Source organism: Cololabis saira, chromosome 5, assembly GCF_033807715.1.
Source record: "Cololabis saira isolate AMF1-May2022 chromosome 5, fColSai1.1, whole genome shotgun sequence".
NCBI classification, from domain to species: Eukaryota; Metazoa; Chordata; class Actinopteri; order Beloniformes; family Belonidae; genus Cololabis; species Cololabis saira.
In genome coordinates, this window is record NC_084591.1 from 28,950,957 (window position 1) to 28,967,036 (window position 16,080).

Sequence of the window (16,080 nt, forward strand, 5' to 3'; positions counted from 1 at the left end):
AAAAATACATTTTTCTCTAGTTTTCTTTACTTTTCTTTTTACATCAACTGGATATTTACCATTTTCTGCTATACCATGAAATAAATCTCACAGGTAGAATATGCAAGTTTATATATATATATATATATATATATATATATATATATATATATATATATATATAGAAAATAAAGTAATTAAAGAAAAATTACATCTTCATAGTCAAAGAAATGATCAGATTACAGTTTTTTTCCCCTTGTTTTATTTATTTTTACTAATTTACAGAAATTCGTATATAAAAGAACATGTGGTGTATGGTTGAAATGAATACAAACAAACAGAAAAAGAACAGATACTCTATCATACAATTCAAAGTGCTTTAAGTAAAAGGCAAAATTATAGGTTAACTTTTTGATTAGTACAATATTTTACTTGTTAACATTTTTGTACCCTCTAGTCCTCAGCTTTAGCCACAATTCTTTTTTTTCTTCCTCCTTACATTTGATAAAAACCCAACTTTCTAAGCAGGACTGAGCATAAATGGATAGCACAAAAAAAAGAAAAAAAAACTATACAGATTCTCTGTGATGTCTGCCTTTCCCCTTTAGTGAAGATATTATACAGAGTGAAACAACTATCATACATTACTGACTAGACAATTTAGTCAGCCTAGAGAATAATCTAGAGCAGCTGGCACACAATAAAATTAAATTAAAAAAAAAGAAGAAGCACAAACCGTACTCACCATCACAAGGGAGGGGATTATGAATCAGAAGCTTACAAGCAACAAATTCAGGTCGGTCACTATGTTCATCATCACAAATACTGTGTAAAATGATTTCCATATGACTTCAAAACTACTCAACATGACCCACAACTCTTGCCATTTGGAGAGTGGTTCTGGGAATTTATTTCAGCGTTTTACATTTTTCCTTACTAAGGAAGAGGACACGGGGTTGTCTATACAAAGTCCTTCAGTCCTAGCCCTCTACCTCTTGTGCTTACTGGCTAAATGTATTTTTCCAGCAAAAGAACTCCCAAGTAGCCCTGTGGGTGTAGCACAGCGTGCTCTTCACAACACGCCAGCTCAGTGTAAACGAGTCCAGTTACGACATAAGGTCAGGTCAAATGTTGCATATGTTGTACACATACTGGCTTGGGCCATTATTTTGCCAATAGGGAATCTGTGTCAAGTAGATTTGAATTCAACCACAAGAACTGATTCACAGAGGCAACGGGCGTTTGCAGGGAACACCAGGGCATAAAAACAATGCCTCTTCTATGGGACGTCATTATTTGTATTTCTTGCATTTATCACTGCCCGACGACTTAAAACTGTGCCAACTACAGTTGTCACAGCTTGGTATCTCACAATTTTTCTTAAATACATGTCGCCTTTGTTGTTTCTGTTAAATAAAAAAAAAAAGACAGCTGGTTGATATACAAGAATACAGTAAAAAGGGAATAAACAGCAGGAAGAAGAGAGCACAGATATGATTCAAAAGTGGCATTGTGGGTCAGTACAGGTCACTAAGCCCTGCAGTCTTGCGAGCTTTCTGCATGAGAGCACGAAGCTGGAACTGTTTTCTGGACAGAAGGCGTACATGCTGTAACAAAGGAGAGTGAGAGTTAGAAAAGCTGAGGACAATAGTAACATCTGTGGATGTCATTTTCTCTCACTTTGACGCGAGTACCTTGAGAAAAACCTCCAGGTCGATGACACCTCTGCGGAGAGCTTCTCCCAGGTAGAAGATTGTGTCTTCGATCGCATTCTCTTCAGCATACAGGTTCAAGATCTGTTTGTACAGTGGAGCTGTGGGTACGATGACATCATCAATGTCGTTGTTCTCCGACTGGTTCTCCATTTTCTCCAAGGCTTCGCTTAGCTCCTCGTCCTTTCTTTTCAGCAGCTCAATGTTCCTGTCCACTTCAGCCTGGTGGAAACAACAACAGAAGAGTGACATCTTGATGAAAGAGGGAGAGGAGAAAAATAAATAACCTTATTAAATATTAGCTGCCTCACCACTTCCTGGTCAAGTCTTGAGACCATTTCCTCCAGTTTCTGATGTCCTTTCTTCAGGTCCTCCTCTGTTCGCTTCAGGGCATCCAACTCTGCTTGAGCTCTGTCCATCTCCTCCTTCATCCTCCAGCGAAGTTTGTCACTCACAGCTGAAATCAGAGATGCACGGATTGTGTCCTCACCAATGGTGCCATCTCTGCTTGGACCTTGGTGGAAAAATTAAAAAGCCATGTTAGACAAAAAAAAAAAAAAAAATTCTCTATTTAACATAAAATTAGCTTTCTTTTTGCAAATAAATAGTTATTTGCAGAACATTGACAAAGGTTGAAAAGGAATTGTGAAAATGTGGATCATTTACCATGTACTTTGTCTTGTCAGAAAGGATATAAAAGATTGGTGAACAAACTCAAATTCATACTTGATAAAGACTCTTACATTAAGCCGGGCATACACTGTGCGATTATCGGCTCGTTTTGAGCCGATTTTCCAGTCGTGCGACTTTTTTTGATCGGGCCCGATTTTGACCCAATCGTTGCTCGTGCCTCGTGCAGTGTACGTGGGGTAACGACGAGAGATTAACACCTCACGACAGGCTCCTCGTGAGGTCACAAAATCAAGCGTGTTTGAAATCCTGGTCTCTCCTCGTGAAGGCATCGCACAGTTGAAGCAGTGCTGCGACCCGATTTTCCTCATCCTTTCGCAGAGAGCATGCGCAATCTCTGATGTCACGTCAAAAAACTATTATTTGTAGTTTAAGTGTTGCAAATTCACATTACAAATCATGTTTTAATAGCAAAAAAAGACCGCATTTCCACGTATGGTGCGGGTCGCCACGTACCCTACGCCGTAGGCTCTGCATTGTTGTAACGCGGAACCATAAATCAGCCTTACGGCGTACCCTACGCCGTAGGCTCTGCGTTGGTGTAACGCGGAACCATAAATCAGCCTTTAGTGTGTGCGCTGTCTGCTGTTCGGAACAACTCTTTTTTTCTCTTCTCATTTTGCTGGGACGCCGAGACACAACTTTTGCTGTATGTGTTCTTTGTTGTGTCTAAAAAATGACGCGCAGTGCCCGCCCAATCAGAAACGGTACAGATATTTTGGGATTTTTTTAATATATATATAGAAAAAATAAAATTATAAAAAAATAAAGGATCCCATAACCTTTGATCAGGTGGGCAGGACGCATGTTTGGGTGGACACAGCCCACCCCTGCCTCAAAACCTGTCTCGAGTTCCAGTACAGAGAGATCCGACGGGAGGATTATGATCGTATAGTGTGAGCAGACGGGTCGCATTCGAGCATCGGCTCGTACAGTGTGAGACCGTAAATCGTGGGCTGTGAACTTTTGAACTCCGCGATCTAGTCGTGCAGTGTGAGATGGGGCAGTCTCAAACGATTTAAAATATCGCACAGTGTATGCCCAGCTTTAGGGAGAAATTAAAGCCAAAGTATACACATGATGTTTATTAAAATGTCTCCTATTGATCCTTTACACTTGTTAAAATTGATAAAAGTGACAATTTTTCCAAATTTTAGTATCTTTCCACATTTCAGATATGATGCTAAAAAGAATAACAAAACTTGTTTTATCAATTCTCAGGCTCACTAATATTGATGAAACTGTGTGGACACAATTTCACGAGTGAGGACAAATATGCTACTATTTATGTGGCTAATTGCCTATATGTTTATATGGACTTTAGTGCTACACGATATGTGGGCCATTAAAAAAACAAACAAACTGACAGCTTGGCAAAAATCAATCAGCAAAAAATGACAGCAGTCATCACAAATAACAGGGGTGAGATCAGGTTTTCTTCAACAGGTTCAGTTCAGAAATAAGCTCAGCATCCTCCAGTCCTGCCTCCAGCTAAACAGTATGGCGCTAGAACAGTCTCAATATTCACAAAAGCAGAACACGATTCACAACTACTACTACTGTCCTTTAGCAAGCGCTTTTATCCAAAGCGACTTACATCTGAGAGAACAACACAAGCAGGAAATCACATAGGAGGGTCCAGCATGGATAAGTGCTGTCAGACTGCTGAGAGTCCAGTTGGACACAGATGCTGTCATGCCAGTGCTAGAAATTGTATTTTTTTTTGTTCCGTTCCCCCACAACAGTCCCTTTATACAAGAAAGCTACGTCTAAAAAGACACCATCATACAATCATCTTGTCATAAGTGCATGCAGCTTACTCAGTGCTGAGTCATGCAAAGAGCTGGATCTTCTAACTAATTCTCATGAGCAGAGAAGTTTACTAGATGCAGAAATGCTGCTTAAAGAGCTGAGTCTTGAGCTTGTTCTTAAAAGTAGATACAGACTCTGCAGATCAGACAGAGTTTGGTAGGTCATTCCACCATCAGGGACGTTGTGGTGGAAGCACTTGGCGTCTTTCACTGGCTGAGCGGAGCTGTGGAGAGGGAGTGTAGCTCTGGATGAATGAGTGAAGGTAGGCAGGAGCCGTTTGGGTAATTGTTTGGTAAGCCAGAAGCAGAGCTTTGAACTTGATGCTGCAACTGGAAGCCAGTGCAGGGAGATTAGCAGCGGAGTGACATGAGCTCTCTTGGGTTGGTTGAAGACCAGACGTGCTGCTGCATTCTAGATCATCTGCAGAGGTTTAACTGAGCACGCAGGACGCAACAAGGAATTACAGTAGTCAATTGGCCCTTTTGCACTAGTACCACCTCAGCTCGGTTCTACCCGTTTTGCGCTTTTGCACTAGGGCTGAGACGAGTAGAGCCGCTCCAAGCCGATACATTTTTCTGTAACCATTCAAGCGAGGTTCTATGCGGGCTGAGCCGGGACTATTTCTGAGGTCACCACCCTCCACGCCTCTGATCGGTCGGGGGGCGGGGCCGTCAAAAGTTTGAATCAGGAAGCGGGGGGCGACTCGCAGCGATTTTATTATACAGCAAAAACGTCTGTTTGGTGATCCAACTCTGAGGTGCAGATGTTCATAAACCTGGTGGCTGTCGAGAAAATTAAAAAAGGGATGTAGACGGGCTGTTTTACTCTCAGCCGCTCGCGGCTCCAGCTGATTTGTCATCTGCGCCGACATGAACAAAAGGTGCTGCGCAATCGAGTACGTCACAGCAGCTTCACCACAACCCCCCCACTTCTCCCCTGGCTGTGCAAAAACACACGGGTGGAGCCGCGTCGATCCGGGCTGAAGCGAGACTAGTGGAAAAGTGCCAAATGCGTGATATGACCAGAGCCTGAACCAAGAGCTGTGTCGTATGTTCTGTCAGATTGGGTCTGATTTTCCTGATGTTGTAAAGAGCGAATCGGCAAGACCGGGAAACTGAGGCAACATGGTCCTTAAAGGTCAGCTGGCTGTCTAACATGACACCACGATTCCTATCAGAAGATATGGGCACAAGTGTGGTGGAATCCAGCTGCACGCTTATCTGAGGAGGTAAGCGATAACTGGCTGGACAAACAATGAGCTCAGTTTTGGACAGATTTAGCTGAAGGTGACGGTCCTTCATTCATGAGGAAATATCAGAAAAACAGGCCGATATTCACATTGAGACAGCAGTGTCGCCAGGTTGGAAGGAAAGGAAGAGCTGGGTGTCAGAATAGCAGTGGTAGGAGAACCCATGAGATCTGATGATTTCACCTAGTGAAGAGGTGTATAGTGCAAAGAGAAGAGGGCCAAGCACCGATCCCTGTGGCACCCCTGTTGCCAACACATGCGATCCGGACACTCGTCCTTGCCATGAAACTCTGAAGGATCTTCCTGCGAGGTAAGACATGAACCACAGGAGGACAGATCCTGAAATGCAAAACTTTGAGTGTGTAAAGAGGAGGATCTGGTGGTTGACCGTGTCAAAGGCAGACAAGTCAAATAGTATGAGAACTGAGGAAAGACCAGCAGATCTGGCAGCCCGTAGTGACCCAGTAACTGACAGAAAGGCAGTTTCAGTTGAGTGGCCCTGCCTAAAGCCAGACTGATGTGGATCATACAGGCAGTTGTTGTGAAGGACCTGTAAGACCTGACTGAAGACGGACGTCCTGGAGTTTTATCAGACGGATATACCACGAGACAACACAGGTTTGGCGGATTACGCTGCCTACGGGAGTAGGGATGGGCGGTATGGACTAAAAAATGTATCACGATAATTTCCGGCATTTATCCTGATAACGATAAAAAAAATACCAATTCAACTCCACCTTTTCAACTATAAATCTATCTCGCTCTCAGATCCGCCATGTTTGTTACACAAATCGTCATCAACGGGAATTTATTTATCCTTCCTTCCTTCCTTCCTTCCTTCCTTCCTTCCTTCCTTCCTTCCTTCCTTCCTTCCTTCCTTCCTTCCTTCCTTCCTTCCTTCCTTCCTTCCTTCCTTCCTTCCTTCCTTCCTTCCTTCCTTCCTTCCTTCCTTCCTTCCTTCCTTCCTTCCTTCCTTCCTTCCTTCCTTCCTTCCTTCCTTCCTTCCTTCCTTCCTTCCTTCCTTCCTTCCTTCCTTCCTTCCTTCCTTCCTTCCTTCCTTCCTTCCTTCCTTCCTTCCTTCCTTCCTTCCTTCCTTCCTTCCTTCCTTCCTTCCTTCCTTCCTTCCTTCCTTCCTTCCTTCCTTCCTTCCTTCCTTCCTTCCTTCCTTCCTTCCTTCCTTCCTTCCTTCCTTCCTTCCTTCCTTCCTTCCTTCCTTCCTTCCTTCCTTCCTTCCTTCCTTCCTTCCTTCCTTCCTTCCTTCCTTCCTTCCTTCCTTCCTTCCTTCCTTCCTTCCTTCCTTCCTTCCTTCCTTCCTTCCTTCAACGCAGAACCATAAATCATTTTTACACAAAACCTTTATCAAAGGGAATTTATCGTTTTTGAGGAATTTTTTGGACGGTATATCGTGAACGGTAAAATATCGCCCATTCCTATACGGGAGGCGCGTTTTGGTCTGTACCCATATCTGACCAGGACGGTTTTGAGACACATTTTGCAGTACTTTGGTTGCAACTCTGCTCGGTGGACTCGCGCAAGTAGACTCGCAGGTCTTAACCTGAAATGGGCAGTAACCACACTGACGCTTTAGTGAGACGAATGTGGTGAAATACCAGAAGTCGATTCAGCTGCAATCGCTAGGCTAATTGCAACTGGCTGAAAATGCCTCTTTCTGCTTCGCGATTCAGACTAACAATGGCAATCAAGTGCCCGAAACCAAACCAGAAACTCGCAGACGCTCACCTAAACAGACTGATCACTCGGTAATAAGTGCACAGGACATTTCACAATTAAAGCGATTGAGATTAATAACTAAAAAGCTTCTCATAAACAAGGGGATTAAGTATCCAAACATGTTAAATTAGATGTTTCACTTTCCGCTCCGCTGTTAGTTGCTGGAAGCCATGTTGAAATTCACATGAATATAGTGCAGTTTGAATGGCTTAACATGATTGGCTTATGAGTAAATTGTCCCCAACATGGGGTGCGTTCTTACGATTGGCTGAAACAAGGAAGATATCTGATTGGTTGCAGATTATTCCGTATTTAAAAAAAGACATTTGCGGGTTGAGGCAAGCCAGGGGAGTCTCACACAAATGCAGAGAAGCCCAGACCACAAGCCGTTTGTATATCAGGTTATATTTGTGTGTGCATCAGAAATACATTTGTGAATCTTGTCCTACGGACCCGTGAAACATCCTGTTAATTTCTAAATCATCCTGTGCATTTGTAAATATTGAGACTGTTCTAGCTCCATAAAACAGACCTTCCATTCTCCTCTTTCTGTTCTTCATCCTCTCTTTCCTATCTCCCTTTTCCTGCTGTACCAGACTGGCCTTCGACAGGAGGGTCCCCCCATATGAGCCTGGTCCTGCTGAAGGTTTCTTCCCTTGCCACTGTTTGGCTTTAAGATTTTTCTCCTATTAGGGGAGATTTTACCTACCATAGTTTCTTTAATAAATTGCTCTGAGGTCATGGTCTAGGTCCCTGGAAAGCACCCAGAGAAAACTGGTATTGTAAAAGACGCTATATCGATAAAAAATGGAATTGAACTGAATCCTTCCTTGACCTGCTCAAGTGAGAATGGGAGGGCATCAACATGGTCTCACAAATCTGATGTTTTCTGTTCTTTTTGGTACATATTAGGCAACCAAATGATACCTGGTGCAATAAATGTGTAGTTATGAATGTGAAACGTTGAAACAGATCTTTACTAAATCAGATGAGTATCAGAATTGAACAGTGTGACTGGTAGTGTGAGACACAGACGACTGAGCTTTTGAAATGGCTGCCCTGAACCCGTGAAAGTGTTTACCTCTTCATAAAAGTTGTGTTTAGACTGTAGACATGTCAACTTCATATTCAAGGCCTCATTTCTTCTCTTTTACTTTAGACTTGAGCAAAATAATGCACCCATATAGAAAAAGCAGTTTTCCATTATATAATCTCTTATCTTTTTTTTGGAATGTATAGAAACTTTGGTCAAATTTCTGCTTTTTAAATGTGCTTTATAAACAAATTTGACCATGACCTAAGCAAGGTTTGTATTTTTCTACAAACCTCAATTTTCATTTAAATCTACAACAATTTTTTTCCCATTATTTTGTTACTTTCAAAACCTTCCAACCTATAAATTTCTGCCTGCACAACTTTATAAATGCTCTCAGTCAAGATTGCCTTGTGTACAGATAAAGTCACAAATGTCAGAGTTTATTCAGCATACAGGCAAACTAACTTCTTCTCTTTACCAAATATAGGGCTCAACTACAGTTCTTCCCGCATGTTGGTCAAGGACCAGCTTTTGCAGACTGTCTTTGTGCACACTTACTGTGTACTGTTACATCTTAAATGCAGCCCTGAGGGCATCTGAGACATCGTGTGGGGGGCTGGGAAGGTCCACCCTATCCACTGGCCTTTAATACCCCCCACTCTAGTTACAGTAATGGCCTTTCACTGAAGGGCTCAGCGTGCCACTGAAGTCACTCAGAAGGTAAGAGAGTTTGCATAAAAAGGTCAAGGGTCACCACTGTGGGTTAACTCAAGAACATGGAGATTAAGCTTTGCTATGACTTGAAATACAGCATTTTAGGAGTGGCAGGTGCAGAGAATCATTTTCCCTGAGTGAAAATATGTATGCTTCATAGGTCTAATATAAATTAAGACCTTGAAAAATGTGCAAAGTTCATTGTACAAATGTGCAAAAGTACCAAAAGGCTCATGGTGATACATACCCACTGTGGAGACTGGAGTCTGGGCGGGATAGTGTGCAGGTCCAGCAGTGGCTGGATAAGAGTTTCCACCAGGGTACTGATAAACCGGGTAGCCCCTGAAACATGACATGTTAGTACATATGGTCAACAGGATTATGCTTTATATTTCATACTAGAAATGGTTATCAGCACTTATAATGTAGGCATGACATTATAAAAACAAAGGATTCCTTCAGCTTATCTCAGAGGACTAAAAAGAAAATATCCACATATACAGAGGCTTACTTTAAAATATATGGGTCATACTTAATTAGTTATGGCTTAATATGTTTATCTAAGCATAGCTTTATAGAAAAATATGTTTCTACTTTTATTCTTACCTCTGCCGTTTAGGTTTATACTGAGGTATTCATCTACCTATGAGTCACAGCTTGAATTATACATACATAGTAAAAATGTATTACTTCAATTACTTTTAGATTTGTAGAGCAATAAGAATAGATATCCATAATCCTCCCCGAAGAAACCTTTTAGAAATGTGCTGATACAATGTAACACTTATTTTGAAACTGACCTTTGAGAATTCTCAAACTTCTGCTTTGGGCATATTCATGGTCATTACTATATATTTAAAAACACATAATACCTAATTTTTACATTTTATTATTAGATGTCATGAGATGTTAAAACAAAAGAAAAATATTAGTTGCGAAATGAAATCCACAGGTATAAATGGAACAAAGAGTTTCAGTGATGACTGTGCTTGTTGTAAGACAACAACAAGCTTACAAACATGCTGAGTTTTGGTTGTTAACTGTATACTGGTTAAGAAAGACAACTGTATAACAAGTTTCTTACCCAGGGTTAGGATTTGAGGCATAAGGCGAGACCGCCGGCATGCCAGGCATGTAGGAAGCTGAGGTAGAAACACATTATGAAAACAATCAGACTTGAGAAAATAAGTGTAAAGCTACATCATAGTTTGTGTTTAACCTCTTAAGAGATTACAACACATTATTTCATGTCAATGTTAAACTGCTGTGATATGTGAGCTCCATCTGGTGATGAAGAAAGTAAATGCAAAATTTAAAACAAGATGCAATGACAAGGTTTATTCATCCATCCATCCATTTTCTATACCCGCTTTATCATTTGCAGCGTCACGAGGGTCTGCTGGAGTCTATCCCAGCTTTAACAGACAAGAGGAAGGGGTAAACCCTGGACAGGTCGCCAGTCTATCGCAGGGCCATATAGATAAACAGACAAGCAGACACACTCACACCTACAGGCAATTTCAATTCATCAATTAACCTAGTATAAATGTCTTTAGACTGTGGGAGGAAGCCGGAGTACCCGGAGGGAACCCATGCAAGCACGGGGAGAACATACAAACTCCACACAGAAAGACCCCCGCCGGGCCCGGTAGTTGAACAGGGAACCTTCTTGCTGTGAAGCAACAGTGATAACAACTAAGCCACTGTGCTGCCTAGATTAACTCATTAATAAGAAATCATACAATTATTCCATACATACAATGTACTGTGTTAATGTTGACTTCTGACAATGACATGTAAAACCAACTGAACTAAGTGAAGGAAAAACAAAATAACAAAACAGAAAAAAAGAAATATTGTTAATTTTACCTAAAATCTGGATGGCCAACATGAATCTTAAATAAATACATTATACATGACTGTTTATTGATTAGTCATGATTTAGTCATAAAATATTTAGTAGTACTCCACGTAACGTCAGTTAAAACATTATGTCTAAGTGAAGAAGACAGAAAAAGCAAATGTATGCATATATACAATATGTTTTGTAATCGATAACACTCATCTTTTGAAAACAACTTACATTATATATATATATATATATATATATATATATATATATATATATATATATATATTTTTTTTTTTTAAATAATATTTCAATTTAAAAAGCAAGTAATTAAGAAACAGATTTAAAAAATAAACAGACAGTTGACACTTTTAAGAGAGGACTTAAAACTCACCTTTTTAACAAAGCATATGCCAGCTTTGATAAACGATCTGAAGGTTTTTTTTTTTTTTCTCTTGTAAGCACTTTGAGATTTCCGAATGGAAAGTGCATTATAAATTAAATTCATTATTATTATTATTATTATCATACTGACATACCCCATAACTATTTAGTTAACTGTTTTGCCTTAAGGGTTTTATGAAATATCAAATAAACCTTTAAGTATACTGAAAGGTATTTAGTGCATAAATTCTTTATACCGCCCTTAGTAGGAAAACAGTCAACCCCGTTCTGCTAAGGCTTTCAAACAAAGCAGTCACATCTAAGATGACCCTGTTTACAACATAAATCAATCCAACTCACAATTGGGGGGTCCAGCAGCTTGAAAGGCTTGGTAGGGGGGTTGTGTGGTGGGGCGGGAAAACACTGGGGGCTCCTCTCCAAATACGACAATCATCACCTGAATTAGACCGTACAGGTCTGACTGAGGCTGTAAAACATGCAGTGAAGGATGAGTTTTTACTAACATAATTAACAAATTCAGAATATCACTAAAAACAAAAACAGGAATAAAATATATACTCAAAATTATATTTATGACCCTCATGAATACCGGTCTATAGTAACAGACACAATACAGTGGGTGTACAAATCAAAATACACACAGCCAGTTTGTTTTGCCTCTAGGGTGCCATTATTTGCCCAGCTGTGTTATGTGAATGGCAGAGACATAACATTTTGTCCCACAGCTGTTACACCACTGCTCCACCTTAGGAGGTATTAACAGAGGTCTAACAGGCATAAATAAGTGGTGTGTAAATTGGTATTGAAGAAATGGCTACAAGAGGTGTGAGGCTGGCTGCAAAAACCCCACACTGTTCTAAATCACTCCAATCACTGTTACTGCATAGAAAAAAAAAAACATATTTGGAGCAACAGCAATTCTGTGAATTGTTGCCCTTTTCCACCCAGAATACTCTTTTATGGACAAACAGAAACTTCCATTCCAGGTGAGTGTTGTTCAGAGAGCCTGAGGACACATTTGAAATTAGACCATTTAAAGTGTGTTCTCACATCCTCGACACCTCTGAATGTGGTCTGAGGTAATCACATCTCAATGTGAATGCACCTATAATCTGGGGATGCAAATTATCGATTATTTCATTAATTGATAGTTGATAACCTTATCGATCGATCATCGATTAGTTGATAAGCGGCGTTTTTCCATCTGAGATACAAACATAATTTTTTTTGCTTATATAAAATACAAAGGACATTTTAATGTATTCCTTAATCAAATATTTATTTGATACAAAAGTAACAAAAAGACATTTTTGTACCACAAGGAATATAATATAAAGTGCACTTCAAGGATATTAGTAGTAGCAGCAGCCATAATAGTGTCATTTGTGTCAAGCAAATTTTAAGTTCTAGTTACGTTTTAAGTTAGAGTTTTGGCAGTGTTCAAAATAAAATGATGAGACCTGCTGTATTGGAGAACATTTTCTTTTAGTTAAAACTGTAGCGGGGACAGATGTTTAGAGAAACTTATGTATGTACCGGTGAAGGCTGATTTATGGTTCCGCGTTACAACGACGCAGAGCCTACGCCGTAGGCTACGGCGGCGGCTCTGCGTCGATTTAAGGCGGAACCATAATTTAGGCTTTAGGGGAGACTATCGGAGAAAAACCAGAAGAATATAGAGTGGATTAAAAATAAAAGTTAAGCACTGAGCTACATGTGTCTCCCGTCTGGGCCATTGCAGACTCATTGCCTGAGCATGATATTACTAAAACCAAACATATCCGCCGTCTCTTTCTTCTGTGCGCGCCGCGGCGGCAGCGTGTTGTGTCGCATTAAATGTGGTCCGGGCGTGATACCAGTTGGTGAAATTAAACAAAAAAAATAAATAGATTAATATGAGGGTTTATGTACACATACCACAAAAGATAGCTATAGATAATCTGGATTGCTACTGATCAAATGTCTCATACTTACATGCTTCCACTCGTGTAGATAAGGGAGATAGATTTTGCCATTGGCATCGATGTGTTTACCAGTCTTGATCATCATGGCACTGGTAGGTTTGACAAAACATATGGGAGGGTTGTAGGGATAGGTGTCCAGCAACCACAAACACACTGGAATGTTGTAGACGTTGCCTTCAGGAAAAAAACAAAACAGCTGTAATATACAAGTTTTAAAATCCAATTACATGTTTAACTGCTGCATTGTATGCTATTCTTGTTTCAAAAAGTCAGGAGACGTCTACATTAAATGCAAGTTCGACATCAATTATCAGTGCAGTAGATGCAGTCGACCCAGCCAATTATCTGGTATAAATGCGTTGGTGATTATTTCAGAAAGCATAATTCTCACTTGCATTTCCCAGCTCATTTGGTTGGGTATTTGGTTTTAGGGCAACAACACATTTCACTCCTCTCTCCTAGCTGGGTCAGCCTTTCAGTAATTACTGTACTAAAACCATATCCATAATTAAGCATATTGCAACATACCGGTACTAGTCTATCTAATAACCATTTTAATAACAAATCTATTTTCTTTCCCCTGATAACTTTATACTGACAGCAGTTAGACCTTGCGATGACTTCATCTGGCTGCATTTTCAGTCACTATTAAGTTCAATTGTACAATAAGGTTCCACCATTAGATTACAGTCTCTCTTCACCTTCACTCAAAAAGTGAATGAGTACTTTTTGCACTTCATTGGAATGAATATTAATTTAATATATTGGGTACATTTAGGTATTTTGGGACATGAACTATATTTTGGTATTTAGATTTATTTTGCAAACTTGAAATAGTCAAGTTTCCTGCTGTCATATAGTATCATCCTTGGTCTTTTGAACTAAGGGAAACATGCAAACTAGGAACTAGGTAAAGTTATTTTCTTAATAAGCAACACAAAAATAATTTACCTCTGTAGCTCACAGGTACCGTCCCCGTCAAGCTCATCAGGTCTCTTGTAGAGCCATCATTAAACACTGAAACACATGAGGGCGTATGTCATCAAATGAGCATGTACAGCATAACATAAAGTGCTAAACATGGACATTATAATTAAATAATTTTACCGTAAGCATCCATAACTGGTTTCAAGTCCTTGTACTGGGAGATGACATTGGTTATCTCACGAACAGTCAGGTCTTTATATTTGTATTGCTGGAATTAAAAAACAAACATGGGAGAACAAATATAAGAGTATATTTGTTTATTTAGAATGGACTGAAACATTTGATAACTAAACCAGTCCGGCCCACAGAGACAATACCATCATTAAATTTGCTAATATCACCACAGTTGTAAGCGAATTTGATGAGTATAATCATGCCAAATATTCTGTGTATTACATTTTTATATTTTTTGTATCTCTATCTCTATATATATGGAATTTGCACTGTTTTGCACTGAAAAGTACAAGCTCTCCAATCTCATTGTCCCTTCAGTGCAATCACAACATAGGGCATTTTATTCTATTCTATTCTATAATTGTTGTGTATTTAGTTACTACTGTTGGCAGGTTGACGGTGTTAACTTTAGGACTGCTAATACGAAACTGTGTCAATGAAGGTACAATATGTGGCTTAAATGTGAAATGTGATCATAAACAGTGCTCAAGTGTGAACTCTGCAAAATGTCATTTAAAACCACTCATTAATGTGATTTGCATGATAAAAACCGGTCGAATAATTTGACTATACCACTTAAATTTCCCCTATGAGTTTCCCTTTCTAACAAACATTACAAAGAATTTAGTTGCACTTAAAACTGAAACAAAGTGGCATTTCTTTCATGAAAAGCAACCGAAAATGGGTAATTTTGTTGATTATGAAATTGCTTATAACAACAATAAGAGTTATTATTATTAATTATTATTATTATTACAATTATTTTGTGAACCAGGTGGAAAATTGTGATTATAGTTTCGGTGAAACTCGCTAACCGGCTCAGCTGGTTGATACAGTGCATCATAACAACATTAAATAGGGCGGTAATATTATATGTTTAATGACTTAAACGATATATTACAAAGCAAACTCCTACTAACACCAATAATAACAATAATAACCCAACACACGTGAAAAGAAACAAGTGTTTTGAACACGACCCGGTGTAACATCAGCTTACCTTCAGCATCTTCTTTAAACCACTTTCATTGACAACTGCCATGTTTGCTGGAAATATACTTGAAGCTCTATTAAAAACGCGACACAGTAAAGTAGAGACAGCGACCGAGTTTAAGGACGGATAAAAACACCAGTGGATGCTAGGCTAACCTAGCCCGGCCCGACGACACTTAACACGGTGAATGTTTCCCTTTAAACCTGGTAGTTCTGTGTCATTTATACCATCATTTCATGCATCAGTATTCGATAAATACAAATACACAAAGAAGATCGTCTAGGTTTCTAAGAAAAAAGGTAGAAAACGAGTGTCCGAGTTTCAAAAAGTAGATGCTACTGTAACTCTGACTACTTCCGGTCTGCGGTGACGTAGCCGCCCTGGCGCATGCGTGATTGGCTGTCCGCGGTCCCGTCCAGAAGTTTGGTCATTCTTGTAATATTTTTATTGATTAATTAAAAATAATAATTTATTATTAACTATTATTATGGTACATCATTTTTTATTTTTTGATAGTTTTTTTAATTTTTGCATTCATCCTTCCTGCCCACAGCAATGACTCTCTAAAATTAATCTTTGAAGAGACATGAAAACTACAGCAATATTTAATTTAGCCTAGGGGATTAATAAAGTATTTTTCGATTGAATTGAATCTGGATGATTTGTCATGTTTTATGTAATATTAATGCATTAAATTAAATTAAATTAAATTAAATTAAATTAAATTAAATTAAATTAAATTAAATTAAATTAAATTAAATTAAATTAAATTAAATTCGAATCA

The 16,080-nt window shown here is 39.3% G+C and overlaps 1 protein-coding gene across 1 annotated transcript; it reads right to left on the reverse strand.

Moving 5' to 3' along the window:
- Positions 1-218: 218 nt before the first annotated feature.
- On the reverse strand, positions 219-15,651 carry tsg101a (tumor susceptibility 101a). Its single transcript, XM_061721481.1, has 10 exons — positions 15,303-15,651; positions 14,249-14,336; positions 14,093-14,158; positions 13,152-13,315; positions 11,517-11,643; positions 10,008-10,065; positions 9,171-9,265; positions 2,003-2,205; positions 1,674-1,913; positions 219-1,586 (listed from the first exon to the last, which is right to left on the reverse strand). Exons 1-10 carry the CDS (start codon positions 15,342-15,344, stop codon positions 1,497-1,499), a joined length of 1,173 nt encoding a protein of 390 aa, XP_061577465.1. The 5' UTR covers positions 15,345-15,651; the 3' UTR covers positions 219-1,496.
- Positions 15,652-16,080: the final 429 nt, after the last annotated feature.

Coding starts and splice junctions, on each gene's coding strand:
- tsg101a (XM_061721481.1), bottom strand. CDS start 15,344: ATGGCAGTTGTCAATGAAAGTGGTTTAAAGAAGATGCTGAAG. Junction 10,066..11,516: donor AGCTGCTGGACCCCCCAATT/GTGAGTTGGATT, acceptor TTTCTACCTCAG/CTTCCTACATGCCTGGCATG. Junction 1,587..1,673: donor ACCTGGAGGTTTTTCTCAAG/GTACTCGCGTCA, acceptor CCTTTGTTACAG/CATGTACGCCTTCTGTCCAG.